This window comes from Wolffia australiana, chromosome 17, assembly GCF_029677425.1.
Source record: "Wolffia australiana isolate 7733 chromosome 17, ASM2967742v1".
Lineage (NCBI taxonomy): Eukaryota > Viridiplantae > Streptophyta > Magnoliopsida > Alismatales > Araceae > Wolffia > Wolffia australiana.
In genome coordinates, this window is record NC_135851.1 from 5,995,812 (window position 1) to 6,006,458 (window position 10,647).

The 10,647-nt window shown below is 45.2% G+C and overlaps 1 protein-coding gene across 1 annotated transcript; it reads right to left on the reverse strand.

Annotated features, from left to right (window-relative positions):
- Positions 1-285: 285 nt before the first annotated feature.
- On the reverse strand, positions 286-10,273 carry LOC144714668 (amino-terminal glutamine amidohydrolase). The gene is made up of 6 exons (XM_078589447.1): positions 9,973-10,273; positions 9,294-9,399; positions 2,398-2,475; positions 2,114-2,250; positions 1,863-1,987; positions 286-522 (listed from the first exon to the last, which is right to left on the reverse strand). Exons 1-6 carry the CDS (start codon positions 10,089-10,091, stop codon positions 359-361), a joined length of 729 nt encoding a protein of 242 aa, XP_078445573.1. The 5' UTR covers positions 10,092-10,273; the 3' UTR covers positions 286-358.
- Between the last annotated feature and the right edge of the window lie 374 nt (positions 10,274-10,647).

Below are 10,647 nucleotides of genomic sequence, written 5' to 3' on the forward strand. Positions count from 1 at the left end.
TCTATACATAGTATTTAGTAATTAAGGGTTATTATAAATTTTATTGTATAGGTCTAAAAGCGAAAATAACAATCCATTTTACGTACTAAATTTAGGCTTATCAATGATCAGAGCCACGCTGCAATTATCTTTACTTATTAAGCAATGATTGTTAACCAAGCACCAAAAAATATACAGTAAAGATAAGCACGCACCAACTTGTAAAAAACTAAAGATTATTGCATGGGCACAACATTTCTTCTGAAGCAGAATGTTGTTCTTCAACATATACCAAGGCCAGAGTGATTACTTGCAAAATACTAAAGCCAAGATGGTGCGTTGTAATAGAAATGGCAATGTTTACAGAATCTCATTTTCTTTAGGCCTCAAAACCAGAGAGCCATGAAAACAGGTCTAATATTTTATCTTCTCCGACAATTACACCCAGCTTTCTAGAGTACAGAGACTCAACGAGGGAGCTGTCAATAACTTGATCTGTAGCTTGTATTTCAATGTACTCCTTAATGTTGTTGGTGGTGCCATCTAAAAAAATACGTAAACCTGAATTAAGAAGCATTCTAAAGAAATTTGAATCATCAGCCACAATATTCCGTTCCTGAGAGCACTTCTCCATTTAAAAGCTTTTAAATTGGAAGGAACCATCCATGAAAAATATAGCTACTGCAAAGAGCTAGAAAAAATAATATAGAATCATGGACTGAACCAACCCTTGAAGCGAATCACAAAAAAAACTTTTTGAAAAAATCAATTCAATAAGAATCATTATTGTGTGAGTCACCGGCGATGGATTTCCTGTTATTCGTTAAATGAGTCACCTTTATAAGAGTCACCATTATTCCTTTAAACGAGTCTGACAATATCCTTTGAGGACTTATTGTGAAGATGTAGCACTTCTAGGTCAGAAGGGTTGGGCCCGGATGGCTGTTGGGCCTGTTACAGGCCAAAACCCCAGTAACTCTCAATCTTTCTATTTTGCTATCAGTCACATGAAATGGGCTATTAAAATAATATATTTGGTTATTCTTTGAACGTCCCAAGCTGCCATCCGCAAGGAGATTAATGGTAGGGTTGGATGATTGAAAATGACCAAAACCACCATTAATTCCAGTCTTCTTTTCTCTGGCAGGTTTCCCCCTTGCGGTCCCATCAGATTTACCTTTAATCATTCATAATTTGTAACTCCTTGGAAGTTCCCAGAAGTTACAAAGAAAAAAATCCCAGTATCTTTTTCTTCAGTTCTCTCTTTCATTTTTACTTCAGTCGTTTGTACTTGAGTGGGCCTTATCAGCAAGCTCCCCACTAGACTTGTTTCTCGTGGAATGGAGTTTATGCTGTCTAGTAAAACCCTAGACGCCAGAACAGCGAAGAAGGCGGAACTGGAGAGGCTTCAACACCAATCAAGCATGCAGTATTCGTCAGTTAGTCGCCAAAAATAAAAAAAAGAGGACAATGGTTGAGTGGCTGAGAAAAGAAATAGAAGAAGGTCGAATGACTGAAATAAAATTTGAAAAAAGGCTATAAACCCAGGATTATCCTTTTGGTTTCTTGAAAAACGTCTGATTGTTACTCTTGGCAATGTTGTCCAATAAGCGGGCAATAGGGTTCAGCGTCCATGAATATGATGAGAAATGGATGACAATGATGACAATTACAAAATTGTCACTGCTGTCATCATATATTTAAATCATCTGAAGATAAATCCATCATCCATCTCATACTAAAACGAATGATGAAGCTGACTTTGATGATGAACTTGTCATCATTCACCAAACCTAGCTAGCAGAAATGGTATTCCAGAGAGTTAGGTAAAGAACTTATATTTCTCCGTGCTATGTAAATAGATCGATAGAAACTGGGCATACCCTGGGCAATGATGGGGTCATAGCTTGGAGGCGGGGAAAGCCAATTTCCAAAAGAATCTTTCATATGACTTCTATCAGATCCAAAATGGCGTAGAAACATTGGGGCGTGAACAAGACGGAAGTATCTGATGAAAAGCAATCAAAAGGAAATTTTAAAACTGTGTGATATCATACAGACAGAAATCTGGAGGAATTGGGCTCACTAAGGCCCAAAAGCCTAGGTTACTGATGCATGAGGGAAAAACTACTACCTTTTGAGCGTTAAAGAAGATGAAAGCCGCGGTTGAAGAGTTTCTGCCATATATTCTCTGAAAGATATGGGAGATGGAAGAGTGGAATCCAAATCCCAAACAAGATGTTGAAGGCGACTTTCTTCATCTTTTCTAGACTGAAGTTTGACACATGTCCATTCAAAAAAAATTGAAGCACAAAAAGCATAACATGTCAATGCACGAAAACTGCAAGAAAATATAATCCACAAAAGTTCTTTCAGGTAAATATACAAAACTGAACTGAAAGGAATGAAGTTTTTCACCTGAATACAGATAACATGATAATCCCAAACAACTAAACCATCTACCCTTTTGCTCGCCTTTTGCAGAAAGAGCGGAACCTAAACAAGAGAAAAGAAATGATGTTTAGGAGAAGCAAATGGAATGCTAAAAACATCTGGAGCATATCAACAACAATTTTCATATTCAATTGATACCGTCTCAGGTATCAGACAATGAACGCAGATGAGAATAGCTCAATCAATATCAAGAATTCACTTTCAGAAAATCTAACGTACTGTGAATCCAAACAGATGATAGCCTGAGGAAAACCGAGATGAAATAGATGAAATGGAAGAAGGAAAGACATGGTAGAAGGATAATAGTTCCTTCTCCCCTCTCTGGATGCAGGTATCTTCAGTGCTCCAGCCTCGAAAGCCACTGGCCCAAATGAGTAACTGCATCTTGAATGCCTCTTCCTGTCTGACTCCCGTCAATTTCTGCTCTCTTGAACACCAAAAGAGCCAACATGACAGGTACGACTTGACTTAACAAGGCCTCTTGGTGGCGGGTCGACATTCATTCTATAAAATAACAGTATCACCGATGCATCAACATTAAGAAGTCCCAAGCCACACACTTAGATGCCTCAAAACAAAGTGATATAGCACCCTTACGAGGAAACTAGGGACTAGAATAATTAGGTATTTTTGAGTTTACTAGAGTATATGAATATTCGGAATATTAAATAGGAGAGGTGGACAAAGTCATGTACTGGTTTTATAATCTTAGTGACAAACAGTAGCCATTTCCATCACTTTCATATGCCCTCTCTCGTTCCTCTCTTTCTCCCCCTCTCCTTCCTCTCATTCTTCCCCAGTTTGTTCTTGTGAACCTAACCTAGGGTTAGGATTGAGAGGGAGCTCGATGGAAGAGGAAGAAGATGATCTCTTAACGCTTGATAAGAGATGATACAAGAGGGTTATTATATCCTATTAAGATAGAGAGAGATAAGAGGGCTAATGGGCTTATAGAATAGGGCTCATTAGCCCATATAGAGGATGTCTCACTAACAGCCCTCCACAAGCGAAGTATGGATGTCATCCATGCCGAGCTTGGATACAGCACGTTGCAAAAGAGGTCTGGAAAGCCCCTTGGTGAGGACGTCCGCAGCCTGATCAGCAGAGACAACAAAGTCTAGGTCAAAAATGCCCTCGTCCATCCGCTCCGTGAAGAAGTAGCGGTCACGTTCCATGTGCTTGATCCTTCCCTGCTGGCCAGGGTTCTTGGCCAAAGCAATTGCCGACTTGTTGTCGCAGAAGAAGTGAATCGGTCTGGAATACTCAATGCGTAAGTCACGGAGAATCCCATAGATCCACTGAGCCTCAGAGGCCCCATCGGCAAGTGCCCGGTACTCGGCTTCAGCACTGGAGCGGGACACTTTGTCCTGCTTGCTGCTCTTCCAACTGACTAGGCTGCCAAAGATAAACGTGCAGTACCCGGTGGTGGATCGACAGTCAACGATCAACCCTCCAAAATCAGCATCGGTGTACACCTTCACTGTCCTGTCCGAGCTACGCGAAAATAGCAGTCCCTTCCCCGGGCAGCCTTTCAGATACGCTAGTACCCGATTGGCCGCTTGGCGGTGAATCTCGTGAGGATCATGCATAAACTGACTGAGAAGGTTGACGGCGAAGCTGATGTCGGGGCCAGTGTGCGTCAGAGAAGTTTCCCCACCAGCTGCTGATACTGGGAGTGGTTCACCGGAGGCGAGTCCTCCCCCCGCCCCAACTTGACATTGGGGTCGATGGGAGTGCTAGCTGGTGCACACTCAGTCATACCGGTCAGAGTCAGCAGATCACCGGCATACTTCTGCTGGGAGACGAAGATACCTCGTGACGAGTAAGCAACCTCAAGGCCGAGGAAGTAGCGGAGCTGTCCCAAGGCCTTGATCTCGGACTCCTGGGCCAAAGCAGTGGCGAGGCGGCTGGTCTCGACCGCATCAGATCCCGTCAGCAGCATGTCGTCAACGTACACAGCAAGAATGGAGACTCCAACCGGAGTATGAAGGAAGAAGAGTGTGGCATCCCCATTGCTCTGGGTGTACCCTTTGGCCTTAATGACGGATGCAAACCGGCCAAACCACAGCCGCGGAGACTGCTTCAGTCCGTAAATGGACTTCCGCAGTCGGCAGACGGTGCCGGGAGGACCAAGAGGATACCCTGGAGGTTGCTGCATGTACACCTCCTCAGTCAGATCACCGTGCAGAAACGCATTCTTCACATCGAACTGCCAGATCACCGACTGGAAATGAGCCGCCAATGCCAAGAGAAAATGGATGGTCTCCATCTTCGCCACAGGTGAAAATGTCTCGAAGTAGTCAATGCCATACGCCTGGGTGAACCCTCAAGCCACGAGTCGGGACTTGTGGCGCTCAAGTGTACCATCTGCATGATGCTTTTTGGCATGGACCCACTTGCATCCCACCGCCTTCTTGCCAGGCGGGAGCGGGACGACATCCCAGGTGTGGTTCTTGAGCAAGGACTGCCTCTCCTCGTACATCGCCGCTTTCCAATGAGGAGAAGCGATAGCATCAGCTAAGCGAAGTGGAATGGGATCCAACTCGATGCGAGCGAGAAACAGCCGGTTGGGAGTACTCAGCTGGGCGAAGGAGAGATAATGAGACATAGGATAAAGAGGTTTGCGAGTGCACTGGCGGACCCCTTTACGAAGCGCGATGGGCCATCCAAGGTGGGCGTCGTCATCATCGGAGGAGGGATGGGGACCATCACCGGAAGGAGGAAGAGCGGAAGCATGAGTGGGAGAGGGGGAGTCAGAAGGAGGAGATAAGAGCTCATCAGGAGAAGAATCGGAGAGAGACGGCGACTCACCGAGAGGAGTGGACAAGTCCCCCGATGGATGAGAGGAAACCTCCGGAGGAGGAGAAGTAGGAAAGAAGTCAAAGGAAGAGGGAGCCGGCTCCAAAGTCACCTCGAGTGACGGCTCCGAATGGGACGGAGGGTCAAGGGAAGGTAGATCACGAGAAGAGGATATAGGAGTCGGAGCGGTGGGCTCCGCAGACGGGAATGGCTCCGAGTGGGGGATCGACAGAGCCTCATCCAACAGAAGGCGGGATGAGGAAAAGCGGTCTCCAAAAAAGGGTTCATACTCGTCGAAGGTGACATTCGCCGAGACGAAGAACCGTCGAGAGGGGGGATGATAACAACGGTACCCTTTTTGGAGAGAAGAATACCCCACAAACACACACCGGAGGGCGCGAGTGTCGAGCTTTGTCAATGCCGGTGAAGTGTTGTGGACGTATGCCGTGCACCCAAAAATCCGAGGGAGGAGGTCGGCCTTCAGTGTCATGCCCAGAAAGGCCGCACTCATCCGGTCAAGCGGACTGGTGAACGCCAACGGTGCGGATGGAAGGCGATTGATGAGATGAATACTCGTCAAGATCGCCTCACCCCAATAAGTCCACGGCACGTCGTAATTCACCAGTAAAGTCCAAGCGGTCGACGTCACATAGCCAATCCGACGTTCGGCCATGCCGTTCTGCTCCGGGGTGGCAACGCAAGACGACTCATAAAGGATCCCTCGGTCCACAATAAACGCATCGAGGTCGGTGTTGAAGAAATCACGAGCGTTGTCCGACCGGAAACGCTGAATGCCTCGGCCAAACTGCGTCTGAACCATGGTACAAAAATGATGGACTGTCGCGGAGACGTCGGACTTGGCGGCCAGAAGATACGTCCAAGTGTACCGGGTGGCTTCGTCAACAAAAATCAGGAAGTACCGGTGGCCCTTCAGGCTGGCTAGAGGGGCCGGGCCCCAGACATCACTATGGACTCGAAACAGTGGCGTCGTAGTATGAGAGGTGGATGGAGGAAACGATGAGCGTCGGTGTTTAGCGAGCTGGCACGCTTCACGCACAAAGGTTTGAGGGTCCAATCCCATACACAACGAGGGAAATAAACGCTGCAAAGTGGACAAAGAGGGATGTCCAAGACGCTGATGTATCAGAGGAAGACAACCCCGGCGCTGCTCATCGGCCGGCCTGAGACTGCGCTGCACCATGAAGCATGTAGATCGGCCCCCATCGTCCAACAGCAACAGCCCGTGGTCCCATCTAATCGGTGTAGTCCTCCCCACCTCAGACAGAAACATACCGTCAGGTTGGAGATGAACAGAACACGAAAGGGAATCAACAAGTCTCTGAGGGGACAGCAAGATGGCTCTCAGTGAAGGGACATGGAGGACATCTTTGACCAAACCAAGGCCGTCGACGTAAACTGCCCCAATACCGGCCACCCAAAGGCGACCACCCCCCCCAGTGAGAACCGTGCGACTTCCAACATGTCGCTCGTAGGATACAAACCGGTTGTTGAGCGGGGTCATATGCTCAGTGGCCCCCAAATCAAGCACCCAGGTAGTATCCGAGACTAGTGGTGCAGTAAAAGCGGTACGACCACAATACCACTCATCACTAGCCAGAGTAGAACACGCACCAAAGAATGAAGAGGTCTGCACCGCGGTAGAGGAGGACTGCAGAGAGGCCAGCTGAGCTGTAATCCGAGCAAGATCGGCCTGAACCTGTTTGAACTGCTCAGCAGAGATGGACGAACTGCTAGGGGCAGGAGGAGTCGAAGAAGTCTGGGCGACCATCTCGGAATCCTTCTTCTTCTTCGCCTTCTTCTGCTTCAGTTCAGCAAACCACTTCTTGCGACAGTGAACCTCAGTGTGACCGGGGCGACTGGAATAAGTGCAAATAGTGCCACCCGAAGTCGGAGCTGAGGGAGGGGGGTGGGAGGAAGGACATGAGAGAAGAGTCGTGGAGTCATGGGAGTCTTCAGAAGTCTGGCGTCCGAACTTCAGAAGATGACTCTCCTCCTCTTGCAATTCCTTCACCAGCTCATCAATCGTGGGCAGTCCATCCTTTCGATGCAAGGCACTGCGACGGATGTGATAGTATTCGCCGTTCAGGCCACGGATGAACCCCAAGAGGCGTAGACGAAGTGTGTACTGATACATCAAACAAGTCTTGTCGTCCGGTGGGAGATAATGATCCACTTCATCCCATATATTCTTGTGAGCCAACGCGTAGTCCATGATCGACATGGACCCCTGTCGAAGAGAATAGGCTTGGTCGACCAGGGCAAGGAGGCGCCAATTATCGCCATCCTTACCACAGTAGATGGTAGCTTGATCCCAGAAACCCTTGACTGTCGTTTGGTGGGGGAATGCGTCGAGGAACTCCGGGGTAAGCATGTGTAGGCGCAGCCAATTCAAGATGAAATGTTCCTCTGCTTCCCACGCGGGAAAGTGAGGATGAGACATGGGCAGTGGAGGAGCGGTGCAGTGCTTGAAGAGCTGACAGGCCCGGAGGGTGGACTCGACAAATCGACTCCACCTTTGAACATTCAGTCCATGAACCCGAGCAGAATCAGGAGGAAGTGACAGAGGATTCACGACCTTGTGGGACAATGGCTTTTCCTGAAAATTGGCTTCGGTGAACTCTGCCTCAGATCTCTTGGTCTCATTGATCTTGTCGATCGACATGATCACTATGGCTCTACTGGATCACTGGCTGACGGCTTGGGCTGAGCAGAACGGGCTTGGACGGAGTCGATGCGTCTTCGACGGAGACTGTGCAGATCGTGCGGAGACGGTGCAGAATCGCACGGACTGTGCTGGCTGTGGAGGTCACCAATCTCGCAGCTATGGCTGCGGACAGACTCGCAGTTGTCTGCGGAATCTCCAAGAGGCCCTGGGTCAAGAGCACAATGGCTCTGATACCATGTGAACCTAACCTAGGGTTAGGATTGAGAGGGAGCTCGATGGAAGAGGAAGAAGATGATCTCTTAACACTTGATAAGAGACGATGCAAGAGGGTTATTATACCCTATTAAGATAGAGAGAGATAAGAGGGCTAATGGGCTTATAGAATAGGGCCCATTAGCACATATAGAGGATGTCTCACTAACAGTTCTGGGATCATATCACAAAACAGTTCAGGTTTTTTTTCTTTTAAAAACACTTCAGGACTTCATTGCTTGTCTGACATGCTCAATGAATAATACGAGCTCAATAAAATGCCAATACATTGAAGTTAGTAGAATCTTTAGCACATAGGGTTCAAAGGTTTGGACAAAAGAAAAATAACCGTAATAAAGGCACATTACACAATACCTGATTTCATGAAAAAGTACAACAAATGTGTAGTTCTATTTGAAGCGTTGAAGTATGGGGAAAAACCTTGACATTGATTGATCAATCATTTTTCTTATGCAATGATTTGAAAACTGATTGTTTAGAGAGCCTGACGGATTGAAGTATGTGGTTATGATATACCCGAACTCAGAATAACAGTCAAGTACATGGGCATCTCCCTTTTGCTCAGTTCATCTGACATAAGATCATTTTAAAGGATACCCGTTGCACACAATCAAACTTCCGATTGAATGGGCACCATCATCAATAACCACTAGATGTATACCATGCAAGGAACCATTCAGAGCGCTAATAAGAATGAAATAAAAGGACCCTCAGATCCTACCAGAATCAGGTGTCAGGAATTCCCAGGTCTGTAAAAAGCTTCTGCAATCACGACCTTCTGTTACCCTCCCTTATTTAAACTTTTGTTATATGAAAACGAAAGTATATCAGAGCTCAGTAGACAAATTTCCTCATTCTAGAAGTTTTATGGTATTTTCCTCATTTGAATCGAAGGTTTTTGCACGCAATTCAGCAGTATTCAGGCTCGTGGTGTGCAATTTTTAGGTTGTTTTATGTGAATATCCTTCATTCTTATAGGGGCATAATACCTTTATCTTCGCTGGTTCAAGATATATTTCTCATATATTTTAGAGCGGCTGCAAAGAATATCGATAAAATGTAAAAAGAATATCAGATAATAGACAAAAAAGATAAAAAATACCTGTTTCTCGTCATTCGAGATGAACGCTACAAAACGATCAGTCGAGTTTGGATCCGCATTTCCAGATAGGCTTAGTTGCTTGCAAAGTAAGTACACATTTTCCTCGCTATGATTACATAAAATACTTTAAGTTATGATTCGAAACCATCCTTATACACTAAGAAATCACGCGCGACTTAAACACAAAGAATGTATAGAGCATCATAGGCTCATGTAAAAACTGCAAATTCAACGAGGAGGACATAAATAATTCATGTCCTAAATTTAGAGCATAAATATTTGGAATTTCGGCACGATTTAAGGAAGAGGAGATGCAAATTACCCGTCGAATCGATGGGTTAACATAGAGTTACAAATTCTGGCCGCTTTTTCAAAAAAATTGAAGAGAAATGAATGAGGTCGTCTATATTGGAATTAAATAATTTCTGATCAATCCAAATTTTATAGACTGGCTGCACTATGTTGCTGCTACCAATCCCCATATTTTTAGTTCTCGATCTTCCAAATAATTCCATGTTGATTATGCCCAGAAAAGAAAGTATAAAGCAAAACTGAATGAAACCCATTGCAGTTTCTCAATTGATGGAAAGGGCGTACAGGAGAGATCAAGATGAACTAAAGATGAACTCAAGATAAACTCAAGAATCAAAAAGCGCGCAAAGAGGAGAGGAGTACTAACCAATAGAAAGGAGTGTAGGTAAAAGAAGGAGCGGATTCAGAGACTGGATTTAGCAGTTGACGATCAGGGCGGACGATTGACAATGTGTCGGCATCACTGCATTGATCGCTTCGATCCATGTGTGTAGCTGAGGAAGTAAATGAAGAGAAGCAGTTGGAGAAACTTCTATATAAAGGAAACAGTATCTTTTTTTGAAGAAAATAAAGGAAACAGTATCTATCAGCTCATCTTTGGTTCATGTGATATTCTCTTGATATCCAAAAGGAGGAGACAATCTTGAGCTACAATTTTACTGGGATTCTGGGAAGTTTTTCAAGATTCTTGTTTAGTTTTGAAACATAGTATCGAGCAAGTACTGTTTTGCACTGGATCAAATATCTAATTGTTATGCTTCCCCTAAAATCCTTGTCGTATGAAATAATATGATGATAGATAGAGTGTCAAAATTGTATGGAAAGGGTAAAATTTGGAATCCTGATTATGGCAAATGCTAATATCATGGTTGTGTTGTGTACTCTCTTCTCCATCCAGCCATTCACTATTAGTTTAAGTGGCAAAGGAATAACCTAATCTATATTATTTTTTATTTTTAATTAACCTAGGATTTTTCTACCAAAGAAATGAGGTCGACGAAATGGGAGACACAATTAATTTTTTTAGACAGCTTAGGCTAAT

Excerpts from the sequence above, each read along its gene's own strand:
- LOC144714668 (XM_078589447.1), bottom strand. The coding sequence starts at position 10,091 with ATGGATCGAAGCGATCAATGCAGTGATGCCGACACATTGTCAATCGTC. Across the intron at positions 9,400-9,972 it reads ACCTACACTCCTTTCTATTG|CGAGGAAAATGTGTACTTAC; the intron begins GTTAGTACTCCT and ends ATGTAATCATAG. Across the intron at positions 1,988-2,113 it reads TCTTCTTTAACGCTCAAAAG|ATACTTCCGTCTTGTTCACG; the intron begins GTAGTAGTTTTT and ends GCTTTTCATCAG.